Source organism: Tupaia chinensis, unplaced genomic scaffold (assembly GCF_000334495.1).
Source record: "Tupaia chinensis unplaced genomic scaffold, TupChi_1.0 Scaffold144806_1, whole genome shotgun sequence".
Classification (NCBI taxonomy): domain Eukaryota; kingdom Metazoa; phylum Chordata; class Mammalia; order Scandentia; family Tupaiidae; genus Tupaia; species Tupaia belangeri.
In genome coordinates this window covers 896,970-916,951 of record NW_006204667.1, presented here as the reverse complement: position 1 = coordinate 916,951, position 19,982 = coordinate 896,970, and the positions used below count along the sequence as shown (strand labels likewise).

Here is a 19,982-nt window from a genome sequence, read left to right as displayed (position 1 = left end):
TATATATATATATATATGTTACCTTATGTAAGACTCTATATGTATGTTACCTTATAGAAGAATCAGTGTGTATGTGTGTGTGTGTGTGTGTGTGTGTGTATATATATATATATATACACGTTACCTTATATAAGACTCAGTATATGTATGTTACCTTATATAAGACTCAGTATATGTATGTTACCTTATGTAAGACTCAGTCTTAGAAAACTGGAGCTAGAGATTCTTAGGGCGTTACAGAAGTAAGTGGGCGTGTTGGGAAGGAACTGTGGGCCACTTGTGGGCGCTGCCGGTGACCTTTCTGTGGAACTGATGATCGCCTCCCTCCATCTGACAGGGAGCACACAGCGGGGGCCTCAGGTATCTACTGGGAGGGTGTGAATTCTGCCCATAATCTGAAGGAGTTTGGAGGATGGTTTTCCCCACTTGAGCCTCCAGATGAGAATGAGCTCAGTCCGTATCCCGAATACAGCCTGAGCAGGTGACTCAGCTAAGCTGTACTGAGGCTTCTGAGTGACAGGAGCTATGAGCTCATCAGCGTGTGTGGTTCTAAGTCTCTTTAAGTTTTAGGGATTTGTTACACAGCGCTGAGAGACTAGTGTATTTGGTTATGTGTCAGTATATTGCATTCTTTAGCTTAGTGCAGTTGTGTAGTGAGCATACTCCTTGCCCATCTCATTTGATAAATAACCCACTCCACTGTGCCTTAAAATATCGATAGAGCTCACCTTGGCTTATGTTTTTTGCATGATGGGTATGCGTTGGTAATAGGCAATAAATACTGCACGCGGTCTGTGTGGCACTGACTCACACGGTCGAGGCCTGACTCACCCCCGCGGTTCAAGGTCCTCTGAGCAGCACCTGAAGGCTCAGAGCACCACATATGGCCTGGGTCATCACTACTCAGCTCTGTACTCGGAGCCCCAAAGCGACTCACCATGTGTAAACAGTTCACACGAAAAGTTAAATTTCTTATCATTTCCGCATCACAGTTTGTGAGAGTACTTCTAAAAATTGGTGTAAACATGGAACTACAAGCAGCCCTATGACCTAGTGGTTAAAGAAGTCAGATCCCACATCGCTGACCAGGGTTCGAATTCTGGTCCTGGGGGTTTGAGAATCACAGCAGTGCGTGTGCCCTAAACCGCCGCAGGGTGGAGAAATGGAGAAGGGACTGAGGTGTGAGTGCACTCCACTGAGGAGCGCTTTCTTCCTTCCCCGCTCCCTCTTTTTTTTTTTTTGTCTCTCTCTGGCAAGGGCACATGCCCTCTGGCAGTTTAAAAAATGGAATTGATGTAAGTTTATTTTGGTACAAAATATTTTGAAATCCATGCGTAGTTTTTTCATCATACATTTCCCATGAACGTTTGGAAGACACCTCTCCCCCCGTAGTAGTATTGTTAAAACGTTTTCCCAACTATGTAAAGATGTGTTGGAAGACACCTCTCCCCCCGTAGTAGTATTCTTAAAACGTTTTTCTAACTATGTAAAAATGTAAAGACCATTCTCAGGTTGAAGTCTGTGCAAAAATAGACAATGGGCTGGACTTAGCCCGCACCCGCGGGCCGTGCTTTGCACACTCCTGGTCTAGACAGACGTGCAGGCAGTTCTAACGGTGTGGGGTAGGTGTCATGCTAGGAAGAGTCTCTATCTGGACTCTTAATAAGAAAATGTTCATTAAATGTTAAAGATGTCAGTTAAAATCTTGATTTGTTAACAGTATTCTTCAAAATGACCAAGACTGATCATAAGTTTATATGCAGTTATGTGAGTGTGCTAAACTGGATGAAGTAAAATAGGAAATGATTTACTTTCTCACAGCCAGTATTGTCATACACACACACACACACACACACACACACACACACACACTTTGTTATTCTTCCATCCCACTCAGGAATGATACACTAGTCAGTTTCCATTGATTTCCTGAGGGGCATGTGCGCGTGTGTTTATTTTACTGTAAGGTGCGTGTGCTCACTATGGAGGCAGAGCCAGACAGACAGAAAGCGAGAAATCACCCCATGGGGGCATGGCCATGACGCCATCCCTTCTCCTCCGTTTTCCTCTTTGGATTTTGGGTATGCGCACACACGTGCCTGGTGTGAGTTTTAAGCTTCTGGGGTCCAGGACTTAAACCATGGTCGACTGTGGGGAAGTCCAGCGATGTAACCGTTATGCCATCTGACAATGCCCTCTCGTCATACACATTTGTAAGAATAGTTCAGTTCTGACGGTACACTCATATTCAGGTATTAAAGTGACCTATTTCCTTTTTGTGGCGCAGTTTTGAGCTGCTTCATTTCTTCTTCCCACCTCTCAATTTCAGGCTTGATATTCGGCCCTGGACATCTACTGGAAAAGAACTTTAGGGGCTGTTTCTTGACTCTTCTGCCCCCGTTTATTATGCGATTCTTGCTCCTCCAGGGTTTATGCGGCATGGAAGGGTAGGGTTTATGCGGCATGGAAGGGTATGACAGGGAAAGAACAAATCTGGTCAACACCCGATGCAATTTTTTTTTTTTTTTTGAGAGGTTTTTGCTATAGGGCGCGTGCACTCACCAGAAAGACAGAGAGAGACAGAGAGACAGAAAGCGAGAAATCTCCCCCCAGGGGGGATGGCCACACTGCAATCCCTTCTCCTCCATTCTCCTCTTGGGATCTTGGGCACGCATGCACCCACGCCCGGCGTGAGTTTTGAGCCACCGGGTCCGGGATGTGAACCATGGTCGACTATGTGGGAGTCCAGCGACATAGCCATTACGCTAACTGCTGGTCCCTGTGCCTGGCTTCTTTTACTCAACATAGTATTTGATTTGCCATGTTGTTGCATGTATTGGCAGTTCATTCCTTTTTAATACTGAGTAGAATTCTGTGAATTTACCAGTTGGTTGAGCTGTTCTGTTAATGAGCATTTAAATTGTTTCCAGATCTTGCCTGCTAATCAGGCTGCTGTAAATAGTACAAGTCTTTCTATAAACACGTTTCATTTTCTTGGGTAGACACCTAAAAGTGGCATTGACAGGTCATAGGGTAGATGCGTGTTTTACTTTGTAAGACATTCTCAGATTTTTTTTCTAAAGTCATACCCTTTTATACTCCTATCAGCAATTTATGGGAGTTCCAGTTGTCTTCATTCTTGCCAACATTTGATATTGCCAGTCTTTTGAATGGTGGCTATTTTAATGAGTATGAGATGTTATTTCATTTTTAAATTTTTATTTCTGAGATAAGTAATGATCCTGATCACTACTTCATATGCTTGTTGGCTATTTGTGTATGTGCTTCGTGAAAAATATGTGTTCAGATCTTTTGCATATTTTAAAAAGTTGGTGTTTGTTGTATTAGAATATATATGCTCATACATTTATCAATTAATAGCTTCCATTCTGTGGTGGTCTATTTTTAAAAATAATAATGTATTTATTTTTTAAAATTTGACCAGAGAGAGACAGCGAGAGAAAGGGAATGTGAGAAAGCAAGCCGCCGGGTCCAGGACTCAAACCATGGCCAGCCATGTGGGGGTTGAGTGCCTTAACCACTATGCCACTTGCCAGCCCCTCTATTTATTTTTTAATGCTATCTTTTGATCAGTAACGACTTTTATTTTTTTGGAGAAATTTTTGCTACAGGATGTGTGTGCTTGCATAGATACACAGAGAGAAAGAAAATGGATAATCACCTCCTAGGGAGGATAGCCATGCCACATTTTCCTTCTTTCTCCTCCGTTCTCCTCTTGGAATTTTGGGCATGCATACACATGCTCCTGGTATTGAGTTTCAAGCTTCTGGATCCGGGACTTGAACCGCGGTTGACCATGTAGGAGTCCAGCGATGTAACCATTATGCCATCTGTTGGTCCCAAGGCTTTTAGTTTTGATAAACTGTTTATTAAATTCTTTTGCTGGTCAGTGCTTTTGGTATCTTATAAGAAATTTTGCTTACCTCAGGATCCCAAAGATATTCTCCTTTGTGGTTCCGGTGTTTGTGTTTAAATCTGTGATCCACTTCAAATCAGTCATTCATTCATTTGTTCATGGAATGATATAAGAGTCAAGTTCATTCATCCCTCATATAGGTATGCTGCTGTTCCAGCATCATTTGCTAGAAACATTTTCTTGTCACTGTTGAATTGACTACATGCCTTAGTGAAAAATCAATTGATTTTATATGCATGGACATATTTCTGGACTCTTTTTATTCATGTATTTGTTTCTGTGGACTGCCACATTGGCTTCATTATTGTGGTTCTCTAGTAAGTCTCAAAATTAGGTAGCGTGTATTTTCTGACTTTTTTCCCCTGAGATTGTTTGGCTTATTCTGGATTCTGCATTTTCACATCAAATTTAGGACCAGCTTGTCAGCTTAAGTAAAGAGCCTTCTGGCGTAGTTTGCTTTTTGTTGATTGCATAGATTCATATGGGGAGAGTAGGCATCTTAACAAAAGTGAGTTTTCTAATATATTAACATTGTGTTTCTTGCCATTTATTTCTTTTAAATTTCTTTCAGCAACATTTTATATTTTCAGTGTAAATGATCTTGCACATACTTTGTTAAAATTGCTTGTTTTAATGCTATTTTAAATTGATTTTCCCCTCTGATTTTATTGTTTACTTGTTTGTGGCTTGTTTATAGAAACTCAATTGATAATTCTGTATTAACCTTTTACATTCTGTTTTTAATATAATTTTTGGTGGAGTGCGTGTGTATGTATACGCATGCCTGTGAGTATTTGGTGTTTTAGACAGACTGTCAGTGTTTGGCGATCTTCCTGCCTCAGCCTCCAGAGCAGCTAGGACTATAAGCCTCTGACATCACCATTGGTTCTGGCTTTTTAGAGTCTGGAATCAAATCTGGGCTTCTCATCCAACCTCAGCCTGCCAAGCTGCAGCATCCAGCACTAGCTTCCGTAGCCGGGCCTATATTGACCTTGAGTCTTGCTAGCTTGAAAGATGCACTCATTTTTTCTAGGGATTTTGTCCTTTTCCTAAGGATTTTTTAGGATTTTTCTACTCACACAACCACGAGGTTTATGAATAACAATGTATTTACCTTTTCCTCTCCAATTTTCATGCCTTTGCATCTTTTACTGGCCTGTTGCATTGGCAAGTTCTTCAGTTCAATGTTGGATAGAAGATCTTAGGGAAAATATTTGTGAGTTCTTGCCAATCAGTGTTTTACCAGTAGATTCCTTTTATTAGATTGAAGGAGTTTCATTCTCTTTCTGGATTGTGGAGAGGCTCAACCTATTGAGGATTGGGTTAAAAAAACTATAAAAATAAACCACAATTACACAATGGAATACTACACTGCTATGCCCCACATGGCTAAACAAACACATGTTCTGAGTGGGGGGTGCTGTGGATTATTAGGGCATAAATGTTTAAATAAACACACAAAGACACACAAGTAGAGAAAACTGGGGATCTGTGCCCTGGACTTCTCTGATGGAGACAGTCAGGGCCCTGAATTGTACCCAGGTTTATTCTTTAAAAGGGTAGAAAATGGGGGAAGGTCGAGTGGAATGCAAAGCCAGTTGTTTTCAGATGTTAATCAGCGGAAGATGTGAAGACATCTTTCCTTTCACCATGTAATCCTCTGTAAGTTTTCTCTAATCTTCTTGGGCTAATTCTAATTAACACATGACTTCCTTTAAACCAATACTGCTCTGATGTTTTTGAAACACAAAGAGCTTGAGTATTCACATGTTAATGGTGTTTATTGCCCTGCTAATGACTGACCTTAGAACTGCCTTTCTGCATGTGTCTAAAGTCTCCACCTTTGCTCAGGTTTGAGCCACTCCCTACACTACGCAGCCATAAAAAAAATGAGATCCTGGGGTCGGCAGGTGGCATAGTGGTTTAAGGGCACTGGACTCCCCCAATGGCTGAGCATGGTTCAAGTCCTGGACCTGGCAACTTGCTTTCTCACTTTCTTTCTCTCTGTCCCTCTCTCGTCAAATTAAAACAAACAAACAAACAAACAAACAAATAAAGTTAAAAAAAATACGTGTGTGTGTGTGTGTGTGTGTGTGTGTGTGTATGTGTGTGTATAGTCCTGATATTTGATACAAAAGAGTATGAATATAGAAGATTTAATAAGCCAAGCAAGTCAGACTATGAAAGACTTGTATCTCCCTGCTCAATATATACTGAATGTCTGCACTTTATGGCAGAAACTGAAAGAGTGGAAAATATAATAGCAGAGAGAGCAAGTATAGATATCAGAGACTGTATAAAAGTGGGTGTACAGTTGGGGTGGGACAGAGAGGCTCAGCAAAAACAGAAACAAATACTTACTGGACACAAGAATGGAAAGTTATTGTGTACAGTAATATCTTTGACTTACTTGATAGGCAGTGGATTTATGCTTTAAGAACCCATATTGTAAGCTGTAAAGACATGCAATGGTTAAATATAAATAAAAATATGTCAAGAAAGAACAATAATAAAAATGGAGACCAGCAGACGGCATAATAGTTACATTGCTGGATTCCCACATGGCCCACAGTGGTTTGAGTCCTGGACCCAGTGGCTTGAAAATCATGCTGGGCATGTGGGTGTATATGCCCAAGATCCCAAGAGGAGAATGGAGAAGGGATTGTGGCATGGCTGTCCCACTGGGAGCTGATTTTTCACTTTCCCTCTTACTGTCTATCTGACGAGTGCATGTGCTCTAGGGCAAAAACCTCTAAAAAAAATATTAGCTACAATACAATGTAACAATGGTTTACATAGCATTAGCACTGTATTAAGCTATGTCTCTGGACTCCCACATAGTAGACCGCGGTTCGCATCCTGGACCCGGTGGCCTAAAACTCAGGCCGGGCGCGTGTGCGTGCGTGCCCAAGATCCCGAGAGGAGAATGGAGGAGAAGGGATTGCGGCGTGGCCATCCCCCCTGGAGGGTGATTTCTCCCTTTCTGTCTCTCTGTCTCTCTCTGTCTTTCTGGTGAGCGCACACGACCTAGAGCAAAAACCTCTCCAAAAAAGAAACAAGAATCTTTTAAAAACTTTCATCTATGTCTTTGTTTTTTAGTTGATGAACAAAGATTCTAATATCATGTACAACATGATTTTTTGAAATAAGTATACATGTAGAATAGCTAAATAGAGCTAATTATCATATGCATTATCTTACATTTTTGCCATTATTTTGGTAATGAGAGCATTTAAATGTACTCATAGTGATTTTCAGTAAGAAATCTTAAAATAATGTATATCATTGAAAACCCCACATCAGCTGGTGGTATGGTGATTAAAGTGACTAGATCCCAAATGGCTGGCTGCCTGGTCCGTGTCCTGGACTTGGCCTCTTGAAAAACGTGCCAGGTACATACATGTGTGTGTGCCTAACATTCTGAAAGGAGAAATGGAGAACAAGGGATTATTGCCTAGCCAGCCCCTACTAGGGGGATGCCTGCTCACTTTCTTCCTGTTTCTTTCTCCAGTGAGCACATGTGTTTTAAACCACATTAAAAAGAAAAGAAAAGAAAAGAAAAAATCTAAAACACCCTCTCCTGCTTGGTCTTGCGATATTTCCCATTGAATGTTTGGGTATTGATAGTGTCCTCCAGGGCCAGCAGGTGGCATGGTGGTTAAAGGTGCTGGATTCCCACATGGCCGACTGTGGTTCAAGTCCTGGACCTGGCAGCTTGCTTTCTCATTCCCTCTCTCTTTTTCCCTCCCGTCCTCCTTTTCTGGTCAAATTGAAATAAACAATGAATAAATAAGTAAAGTTAAATAAAATAATTATTTTAAAAAAATAGTGTCCTTCTACCGTGACTGAATAGGAACTTTGAAGGCTCCCAGTTAGAGAGCAGACACCACTATCTCTATACTTTTTGTTTTGCTTTTAAGTTTATTTGTTTCATTTTTGTTGTATATATTTACTTCCACAATGATATGATATTAAGAAATGATTAATGCTTTAAACAGTAATTATCTGTAAGGAAAAGGAATACTCTTGTATTTCCCAGTTTTAGTACTCTTCATTTATGAAACTCCATTTCTGTCTGGTATCATGTGATTTACTTGGGCTTAAAGGACTATTTAAAAGTGTTTCTTGTGTAGGTCCCCTGATGACTAACTCTTAGCATTTTGTCATCTGAAAATAGCTTTCTTTCACCTGTTTTAAAGAATATTGGATGTAGAATTTTGGGACTAAAGTGCTTTTTCCCCCCTTCCTTTCATTGCTTTGAAAATATCCTTCCATTGTCTTTGGAACCTTTGTTGATTTTGATAAGAAATTAGTCTCCCTATATGTCATGTGCAGTTTTCTGTCTGTTTTCAAGATTATTTTTATTTTTGGTTTTTGGTAGTTTGACTGTGATTTCCCTAACACAAATATAAACTCTTTGTATTTATTTCTCGCTTGTGAAGATTGTGGACTATCTTTTTGTAGGCTGATGTTTTTCATGAAGTTTAGAAATTTTCAGCTATTATTTCTTCAAATATGCCTTCTCCTCTATATGTTCAGTTTAATAGAACTCTAGCAGCTATTTATAGTCATTTTGAAGTCTTCTAATTCAAATATCAAGGTCTTTTTGGAATTTGTTTCCTTCGACAGCTGTGTTTCCTGGTTATGGGTCACATTTATTGCTTCTTTGCATGCTTGATAATCTTCAGTTGCATGGTGGATGTTGTAAATTCAACATTGTTGAGTCTGTTATTCTTAGTCCTTTCTAGGCTTGATTTAGGTTTTAGTTGGGCCAATCTAGAGTAGCCTTTAGGCTGTGGTTTTCACTTTTAAGTCTCGGTCTTTGTGATATTTCCCGTTGAATGTTTGGGATATTAATAATGTCCTTCTACCATGACTAGATAGGGACGTTTTTTTTTTGAGAGATTTTTCACTGTACAGCGCGTGCGCTCGCCAGACAGACAGAGAGAGACATAGAGACAGAAAGCGAGAAATCACCCCCCCGGGGGATGGTCACGCCGCAATCCCTTCTCCTCCATTCTCCTCTCGAGATCTTGGGCACGCACGCACACGCGCCCGGCATGAGTTTTAAGCCACCGGGTCCGGGACACGAACCGTGGTCGACTACGTGGGAGTCCAGCGACATAGCCATTACACTAACTGCTGGTTCCCTAGATAGGGACTTTGAAGGCTCCCAGTTCTCTATATTTTTTGTTTTGTTTTTAAGTTTATTTCTTTTTTTTTTGGAGAGGTTTTTGCTGTAGGGCGCATGTGCTCGCCAGACAGGGAGAGACAGAGAGACAGAAAGCGAGAAATCACCCCCCGGGGGGGATGGCCATGCCGCAATCCCTTCTCCATTCTCCTCTTGGAATCTTGGGCTCCCACGCCCCTGGCGTGAGTTTAAGCCACTGGATCCGGGACTTGAGCTGCGGTCGACTACATGGGAGTCCAGTGACATAGCCAGTACCCTAACTGCTGGTCCCAAGTTTGTTTATTTTATGATTCAGTGAGTGAGTGAAAGATGGACAGACAGCACGCCTAAACCACTCGAGGGTTTTGCTGTGGTGATCCATCCCCACCCAACCTGAGCCAACCCCAGATCATGGGCACATGGCAGCCCGGTGTACTCAGGGAAATCTTCAGAAATCTGGAAACTTCCCATGTGTATCAGTCTCCCGTAGCTTTGCATTTTCCTGCTATGCTACTGTCTACCTCCACACCCCCTTTTCCACTTAATCCTGAGGTAGTCATTGTCAGCTAGATGTTCGAGAATGTTCTTGTACACAAATATAGCCCTGCCACCCTTGTACCCCTCTAAAATTACCTTCCTTTTGGCGCCATTCACTTGAACGCCCAGACCTGTGATCACTCTGTGCTGCCTGAATCTCATCACCTTGTCCTGTGGTCAGCACGTTATCCAGACCAGAGAGCTCTGGTGAAGGCAGAACTCATCTCGTGTGTTCTTTCTTAGGGATCACAGTCTTCACTGGCTATTAGCTGATGCCTGAAAACAGGTGCTTCAAATGTGTTGTCCCGTTGTATAGTTGTTTATGGCATGAGGGTAACGTCTAGTTATTTGATTATGATCAGAAGCAGAGGTCCCATTCAGTTTTACATCCAGTGAACAGGTACACAGTTTCAACTGCAAGTTAAAGAGTATGTAAAATAGGGCCAGCAGATGGTGTGGTGGTTAAGATGCTGGACACTCCCACATGGCTGACCACGGTTCAAGTCCTGGACCTGGTGGCTTGCTTTCTCACTTTCTCTCTCTCTCTCTCTCTCTCTCTGTCTCCCTCTGGTCAAGTTAAAAAATAAATGAATGAATAAATAAAATAAAATAATTCTTTTTTAAAAAAAGAGTATGTAAAATAAAACAAGAAACTATAAATAGATCAGATGTGAGGACTAAATGCACATTTGGGAGTCTAGTAAGAAAATACTGCTTGTGTGAACCCTTACTATGGTTACATTATATAATCAAGCAGAAATAGGAATAAGTCCTTGATATTGGTCCTAGTTTCTTCATTAGTGACTGTGTTCTGAAGTCAGAGCTTACTTAATGGCAGAAAATAAGACCCACTTAAATTGTTCAGACAAAAGTAGGGAGATATGTAAGGTTGCTTTACCACAGAATTGAGGTTTGATGGCTAAAATTCTTTTTTTTTTTTGAGAGGTTTTTGCTATAGGGCGCGCGCTCGCCAGACAGGCAGACAGACAGAAAGAAAGCGAGAAATCACCCCCCAGGGGGGATGGCCACGCTGCAATCCCTTCTCCTCCATTCTCTCGGGATCCTGGGCATGCCCGCTCACGCACCCGGCGTGAGTTTAAGCCACTGGGTCCGGGACTCGAACTGCGGTCGACTACATGGGAGTCCAGCGACATAGCCATTATGCTAACTGCTGGTCCCATGATGGCTAAAATTCTTAAAGGAGATGAATAGGGTGTGCTTTTCTAAAAGCCTTGAAAAAAATTTTTTAAAGTATTATTTTTTATTTAACTTTGTTTATTATTATTATTGTTTTTCACAATGAACAGAGACAGAGAGAGAGGGAAAGTGAGAAAGCAAGCCACCTGGGACTTGAACCGTGGTCTGCCATGTGGGAGTCCAGCACCTTTATCCACCATGTCACCTGCTGGCCCGAGCCTTGAAAATTTTTTGAGCTTTAGTATTTTCATCTGTATATTAGGAAATTTGTAATCCAACTTTTCCACCTTGTAATGTTGGTGTTTGTCAACCTTTCTTAGCCTTATGAACTTATATTTAAAAAAAAATTCAGTGTAAATGTTATAGAAGAATTGTTTTTCGTGGGGGCTAGTAAGAATATGCTTTGTGTTACCAGTTCTGTGTTCCATTCACATCTATATATGAGTGAACATTTGAATGAATGAACATTAAGTGAGTTTGCATATTTGAAAAGATTGAAAATTATTAGGTATATGAACATGAAGAAGATATTTTTATTAATATATTTTATGAATTTTCAAAATGTATTGCCTTTTTCTGCTTTTAAATGGAAGATTTTATAATGACTTATTTGAATTTTTTCTACTTGAGATGATTTTAAGTTGCAAAGTCTAGGTCAATGAATGTTTATTGGTTTATGGAGCAATAACAATGATTCCTTTCAAATTTTATTAATAAGTAAATACTTGATTTGTTTGTTTTGGTGATCTTTTTTGGTATTAAAGTGTAGAAATAAAAGTAATGATTAGTTTGAGAGTTCAGTGAGGTTTGATTTCAGTGGGCAGGGACAAATCGCAATACTTCACTACCTAAACTATTGTTATGTTAATTTCTTCTACATAGTTTTAAATCTCTTAGTTGACTTATTTCTTTTTTTAATATTCTAGTTCTCTATCGAAATCAGCTCACATCATTGAAAGATCATTTTGAAGACATGTCTTGCTGAAAAGACAACAGAGAAAACTTTTACGAATGGGATGAACACGCTTCAACTTCCTGACTACCTACTGCAGTTTGAATGTTGACATTACCCAGTTGGCACAGTGACCTAGTGATGTACCTGTTTCCACAGTACCTTATTTCTGTGTGCTTGTCTTGATTAAAGAATTCAAAGTGGAGTACCGCAAACTTGATATGGATAATAAAAAGAAAGACAAGGACAAATCTGATGATAGAATGGCTCGGCCTAGTGGTCGATCGGGACACAACACTCGAGGAACTGGGTCTTCATCGTCTGGAGTTTTAATGGTTGGACCTAACTTCAGAGTTGGGAAAAAAATCGGGTGTGGCAATTTTGGAGAATTACGATTAGGTAAGACTCATTTTGTTTATTCCATTATTTTAGAAGCATTTAAAAAAATGTAAAATACATTTAGTGGAAATGACTTATTTATTTAACTGTTTAGTTGTTTCATTGTTGTAATTTTAGAGACTACAGATGTTGAACATTTCTTATGTATTTGTATTTTCTATTGCAAGGAATGTCCTAATATAAGATTATCTACTTTCTTTAGATTAACCATCCATAATATGAGAAAATAAGAAAGTGAATCTAGGAATGATATTTAGGCTACTTTTGTAGATTTGGAAACATTTAATAAGTGGTCATTTTCAGAGCTTAAATAAATATATATATGTATATATATATCTTTTTTTTTTGGAGAGTTTTTTGCTATAGGGCACGTGCACATGCCAGAAAGACAGAGACAGACAGAGAGACAGAAAGTGAGAAATCGCCCCCCAGGGTGATGGCCACGCTACAATCCCTTCTCCTCCATTCTCCTCTTGGGATCTTGGGCATGCATGCACACGTGTCTGGCGTGAGTTTAAGCCACTGGGTCCGGGACTCGAACCGCGGTCGACTACATGGGAGTCCAGTGATAGCCATTACACCAACTGCTGGTCCCAAGTCTAGGTAATATATTGAAACTATATAAAATTATGTAAGCTTACGTTATTATAATTTAATTTTTTCTTCCTTCTCCTCCTAATATGCTCCCACCCCCGCCCAAATGGGGATCAGGAACCTATATTCTTATCAGGGGACTCTTGAGTGTTATTATCAGGCCAGTTTGGGGAACATTGGTCTAATAAAACCTCCTGTCTCTACATTTAAGACAATTGGAACTTTGTGAGGGAAAGTTACTTGCCAGATGTCACACAGCAATTTAAGTAGACTCAGGATCAAAATCTAGGTCTTTGAACTCCTAGTGCAGTAGAGCCGTGACCGTCCCCATTGAAGAGAGACAGGAAGGGTAGCGTGCTGTGGAGGAATCAGTATTGAGGTGCTTTGAAGGCTCTGGCCCGTGGACCACCAAGACTGGAACTGTAGAAGTAAAAAAGGAAAATTTCTTCTTCACAGTTTCTCTTAGATCTCATGCTAACCCTGCACTAGAAATAAATAAAATTATATGTTTATTTACTTAACACCTACTGCTTTTCATCTTGTAAAACACCCTCGTTTGTAGTGCCTGCTTCATCTTAATAGTTTTAGGTAGTTAATGTATTACACATAGAATTTCTGAATGAAGCAAGCCAATAAAAAACATTGACATACTTTGTACATAGCCGTAACATGATGTGGCCAGGAGACCCTTTTGCCCTTAGGAGGGACTTCCACATTTGAAAGCGTGGATGCTTTATATTTTACCTTTTGAAGGATATTGTGTTAGAGAGTTTGAAATTCTTGAGCCGTTTCTGACACTGGAGTTCGAGATACCAGATTATTTGCTTGCTGTGTAACTTTGGGCAGCATCCATCCAGTACTTAGGTGTGTGTGTTACGTACCAGGCCCGATTAACCACTGTGTGTGTTACGTACCAGGCCCGATTAACCACTGGAAAAAAAATAGAAAAGTGCTCCCTTGCCAACACGGAACCCACAGGTGGAATCACTCAGGACCTCAAATTCCTCAACTTTATAATTGGGAATATTCTACTTCCTAGGTCACTGTGAGGATTAAAATTTAGAAGGTAATGTAAAAAGAAAGTACTATCCCTACCTGTACTGCGGCCATTTTATTCAGAATTTGTTTCATAGAATTTACTTCAAAATAACTATACTGTGGGAACCAGCAGTTAGCGTAATGGCTATGTCGCTCGACTCCCACGTAGTCGACCGTGGTTCGTGTCCCAGACCCGGTAGCTTAAAACTCAAGCCGGGCGCGTGTGTGTGCGTGCCCAAGATCCCGAGAGGAGAATGGAGGAGAAGGGATTGCGGCGTGACCATCCCCCCTGGGGGGTGATTTCTCGCTTTCTGTCTCTAATGTCTCTCTCTGTCTGTCTGGCGAGCGCACGCGCCCTACAGTGAAAATCTCTCAAAAAAAAAAATTGAAAAAAAAAAAACTATACCTTTATTTATACATACACACAGATTATGCGGCTAGATGCATGTGCGTGTGTGCTTGTGCGTGTCGTCAGCCATGACCTGTGTAGACAAAAGCGGTGGCATAAAGAGCGAGTAGACTCTACCACAGAGCCGAGGAGCGTAGCAGGCTAGATAGTCTATTAGTAGATTTGTGCACGTGCTCTCTGTTTGCACAAGGACAGAGCGGCTTATTGCCTCCTCCTCAGCACATACGCATGAGCACAGTAAGTGCCATGTGACTGTGTGTATTTATGTGTGTGCATGTGTTTACCCACAGAACAAATCTAGTGGACCCTCCAACCAGAGCAGTATGAGAAACTGTGTAAGTGGGATCTTCAAAAAGGTCACGGAAAATGTATTATGCCAAAACTGTGCATGGATTTCAGACTTTCTTTGCCCCAGATAAACTTGTATTTAATTCTATGTTTTCTTATGAACAATTTGAAGTTTCCCTATACTGAAAATATATATGATGTATACTGAAAAAGCAGTAAAAGATCCTTTCTTTTGTGGTCTGAGTAAACAGGAATAGGGGTAATATGACTTAGTACATCTGTCTGTCTGCCTGACTGTCAGTCTGTCGAGTCTGTTGGTGTAAATGTATATGTATATATACTTAACGTTTATTTATTTAAATCTGTTATCTATCTCTATATCTGTGTTTTATGAATATTTACAATATATGTAGTTGTGTATGAGACAGACACACTTATAGAGCCAATTTAATCATCGTATTTTTTCTTATTCAAAGAGTACTGAAGGGCCATGCTTTCTGCCTTTGTAAAGGCTCCAAGTAGTTTCTCTGTTCATAAAAAGCTGATTTGAATTCTTAAAGTACTCTCCTTAAAACCACATTATTAGACACATCTTAAACATTTATTTCCTGCCATTGAAATTTTTTGTGGTTAATATTGATAGGAAAGAATTTAAGATACATATGTCACTTAGGGAAGTGGTTTTCAACAAAGATGTTATTGGCATTTGGACTGGACAGTTTTTTTGTTTTTTTTTGGTGGCAGGAGGGGTTTGCTGGGAGAATATTACGCCACAGATTGTGGGGCACTTAAAACTTCAGATTTCTGGGGGCACTAAATAGGAGTTAGAGTTGTATGCACAACTCAGCATATTCGTCTATGTTCAAATAGCCGAAGAACAGCACTACCCACCACTGAATCAACTCTTACAGAGAATTGTTTAATAAGTATTTAAAATACTAGTTTTACATTATATTGTGAGGATTAAGCATAAAACATTAAATAAATGTTTATTGTTTAATTTCTTTTCCTTTTAAGGTTTTGTGATAGGGCATGTGTGCTTGCTGGTGAGACAGAGGGACAGAGATGGGAAAGTGAGAAATCACTCCAGGGGGCGGGTGGCCATGTCACAGTCCTGTTGCCTACAGTCCCTTCTCCTGCCTTCTCCTCTTGGGGTTTAGGACACACACATATCCACCATGATTTTCAAGTCACTGTGTCCAGCACTCTAACCCTGTTTGGCCATGTGGAAATCCAGCACTTTAACTACTATGCCAACTGCAGTCCCCGTTTGTTTGTTCGTTTGAAGTTGCCAGAGAGCATGCATGTGCGTGCAACTATGACAGGGCAAGAGAAGAGAGAGTAGAGAGGAAAGAGAGAGTAGAGTGTGGTCAATCCACTCTCTTTTATTCCTCCTTCCAATCGGGATTTTGGATGGGCGCACACACGGGTCCAGAGTGTTTCTCAAACCATGACCAACCATGAAAAATCTAGATCTCTTAACTGGAGCTACAGGATGGGCCCTGTGTTCTTTTATTTATTTATTTATTTATTTTTATTTTTAAAGGATGACTTGATGGGGCCAGCAGGTGGCATTGTGGTTAGGGCTCTGCAGTCCTACATGGTTGACTGTGGTTCATGTCCCAGACCTGGCAGCTTACTTTCTCACTTTCCCTTTCTTGCTCTCTGTCTCTTTCTGGTAGGCACATGTGCCCTGTAGCAAATTAAAATAATACTAGCAATAATAATAAAATTAAATAATTATTTTAGAATAAAGGGTGACATGATGTATTTGTGGCTTTATCTTTAGCGTTTGTGATAAGGCTTACAATCTGTATCGGTAGGTGTATTTCTAGATTAGCCAATCAACTAAAACCTCTGAGAATGTTTTTGATAGGCATTAAATGAGAACAAATATAGCTGCATGTAGAATTATATTTATTTGTTTATTTTTCTGTATTTCATGATGTTTACGACATTTAAAAAAACTTTTCTGGCAGGTAGACTGCCTTTCCTGGGGTGAGCCAGTTCTTAGAGATAGCAAAGGGTTCAGTTGGGAGCATGTCTTGATTAGTTTGCGTGTGAAATCTGTAGTCCTATCTCCTCTATCTGGACCACACACCCAGCAAGCATTTTCCTCCTGCCTCAGTCATCTTAGGGCCAGTGCCCAGCAACTGGAAACCAACCCTGTAGCTCCAGGGTCACTGGAGTTATTCATGGTCCTTCTTTCACTGCTTATTTTGCTCCTGTCGTCTGACACCTGATCAAAATCTGTAGCCCCTTGTAACCCTGAGTGGCATGCAGTGCCACTCTCCCTCTTGTCCTTGCAAATATAATAAACTCTGCCTTTCTGAGTTTCTCGTGTCCTCTTTTGGCTGCACCTGACTCCTGACTCACCATCAAAGCAAAGAACATAAACTATAGACATTATATATTGCTTTATAAATGACCATATCTGAAATAAGATACTGTCACTTTTAAATTGTTTATTTCTTCATAAGAGAGAGACAGAGTCTCAGGCACCCTTAGCAGATTCTTAATTTTTTTTTTGGAGAGATTTTTGCTACAGAAAGAGACAGAAAGTGAGAAATCACCCTCCGGGGGATGGTCACACCACAATCCCTTCTCCTCCGTTCTCCTTCTTTCCTTGGGAACACACATGCATGCACACGTGCCCAGTGTGAATTTGAAGCCACCAGGTCCAAGACTTGAACTGTAGTCAGCCGTGGGAGTCTGGCAACATAACTGCTGTTCCATCTGCTGGCCCCCCTTAGCAGATTCTTAGAACTGCAATCACTTGTCTCACCTGGCCTGGATCATTAGAGAGTTCCAGAGAGGCCTGGCATGCACATCAGAGACCCCTCTCTTGTGGATCCAGCCGTGTCACCACAACAGCCCTCCTGGTCCCTGATACAGTGACTTCTGACGTAGTTACACAAGTTTCCTTATTTTTGTTTATAATTTTTACACAGCTCACAACTCTCCTTTTTTTATTCCTTTTGAGAATGGTTTTGTTGAAAATTTTGTGGGCCCTATAATATATATCAAATAAATAGGCAATTTTGTTGGGTTTATCTTTTTTGTTTATTGATTTTCTGCCTTTTCTAACTAAAGCATATTATAAAACTTATCTCAGAAATGTAGTAACCAAGGAATAGGCTGTTATGCTATAATAGTAAATATCCTAAAAGCTAATGGGTATTAAGCAAATAATTTAATTTTCTTTCCTAAGACAGACCAGGGATGGCACCCAAGGCTCCATCCTTAATATGTGACTTCAGGCTCATGTGCAAGGTGATTGCTGTAGTGACCGTCTCCCAGGCAGTGAGACGTAGGCACAGGGCCCGGAGTGCACACATTCATTTCTGGAAGTGGGGCGTGACATGCCTCGTGTTCACTCATATCCAGAATCAGTCACATACATGACCACGCTAAGCAGAGAGAGGGGAACATGCGATGGCAGGGCAGCCTTTTCAGACTTCTGCATTCTGTTGCCGTAGAGGGGGGAGAGTGGCTTTTGCTAGTCCCTGCTGTAAACACATGTAGGAGTTTCCTTCGATCTGAAGGGATTGTGCTTCAAGACCCCCAGTGCATACCCAAGGCCACAAGTAGCACCGAATCTTTCTCTCTCTCTCTCTCTTTCTTTCTTTCTTTCTACCATCTGTCTATCTACACACACACACACACACACACACACACACACACAGTTTTTCCCATACATACTGTCTGTAATAAAATTTAATTTATAAATTAGGCACAGTAAGAGATTGATATCAGTGACTTGTAATAAAATGGAACAATTGTAACAATATTCTGGGATAAGTTACATGAGTGATCTCAGAATATCTCATCCTGTACTAACATATTTTTGGACCATGGATCACCGTGAGTAACTGAAACCATCAAAAGAGAAACTGAATAAGGAGGGGACTATCGTATGTAGTTTCAGAAGAACTCTTTTTTTTATTATTACTATTATTTTTTAGAGTAACTAGCACTGCTGTACCACAACATTTGTCAAGCTGTCTCTCCCGATTCAGCGTGGCACACAGCTTTGCTGGAATAGCTCTTGAGATCAAATGAAAACATCACTTCCCTGGCCTGGCACCTGTTACTTGGAGCCTTCCTTTGACAGGACCCCCCCCTCGTACACACTCCCTCCCTCCTTCACACCATGCACACACACACTGCACACCCTTTGTATTTTCACATGTGTGACAGGTACTGATTGAAAACCAACTCTGTGAGGCTGCAGCTGTGACTATGATGGGTGACACACATGTCTTTGTACCACTGTTTATGCAGGTTTATAATCATGACACCCAAGGTTCAGCAAAATTTCTTTTTTTTTTTTTTTAGAATTATTTTATTTAACTTTATTTATTTTTAATTTGGCCGGGGGTGGGGGGGAAGAGAGAGAGAGAAAGCAAGCCGCCAGGTCTGGGATTCGAATCACAGTCGGCTATGTGGGAGCCCAGCACGCTTAGCCACCATGCCACCTGCCGGCCCCAAGCAAAGTTTCTAATGTTCTACAGAAAGATGATCTTTAAGATTTAGTGTTTCCTGCTACAATCAAAAAAGTAGATATTGGGGCATATAAACACCGACAAAAGGAGTGCTTTTAGCAAGATTGGTTTATTTTGGGTCTGTGGGACCTGTATTTAATCTAACTTCTTGTCCTGCGAATTTTCTTCCCTGCGTACTTGTGAATAAACATCATATACGAAGTACTTATGAAAAGATGATAATGTCTTGAGTAAATACAAATTCCGTCTTTCAACTCAAAACCAGAATTGTTCCTTTGTTAGATAGCAGATCTTCAACATCATGTTCCCCCTTGTGAGTATCATTAAGTTCTTCACTATTTACCAGAGGAAATCCTGATGTTCACGCACAACGCATTGACCGAAAACGCTTTTCCATGCACGCTACCCTCGGATAGGGAAAGGCCCATGAAGGCACACTAAACGCCAAACTAATTGACTGAGAATATGACATGTGCTCTGGTTTTGTTCAGATTGAACGAGTAACTTGCCTAGAGCTTAACGAAGTTCACTTTCGGTACTTGGGTTGAGTTCCAACTTTGTGCCAACCAATTCGCGCTCATGCGATCTGTGCTACTTAGCGTCAGTATGAAGGCTTGTGTTTATTTTCTTTTTGTTTTTACTCATTTTTGTACATTAAGGACCAATTCAAAAAAGTATTATACTGTTTGTATGAGTAAACACTGCTGTGCAGCGGTGACAGTCCTCTGAGGCTGAGGTTTGGCCCGAAGTTTGACTGTGATTCGTCAGCTGCCATGGGAAGGGAAGTTAGGAGTATCGTTCTGGAAAATGACATGTGTGAACGTCGATGAGTGCCTGGTCTGTGTGATCGGGCCAGTCACTCTCACAGTAAACAAGAAACCCTATCACTGTTACATTTTACTCATTACAGTGTAATATATCCTAATTGAGAAAATATTCGAAATTTAGAAATTACA

At 40.6% G+C, this 19,982-nt stretch overlaps 1 protein-coding gene across 6 annotated transcripts in view; it reads left to right on the top strand.

Moving 5' to 3' along the window:
• The window catches only part of CSNK1G3 (casein kinase 1 gamma 3), a 151,809-nt gene that overhangs the window by 37,637 nt on the left and 94,190 nt on the right, over positions 1–19,982 (top strand). For all 6 annotated transcript variants that reach the window (XM_006167465.3, XM_027767863.1, XM_027767864.1 and 3 more), the window contains one exon: positions 11,768–12,192. In XM_006167465.3, coding sequence (XP_006167527.1) covers positions 12,015–12,192 — 178 coding nt within the window. In that variant the 5' untranslated portion in view covers positions 11,768–12,014. Of the gene's footprint in view, positions 1–11,767; positions 12,193–19,982 lie in introns of those variants that run through there.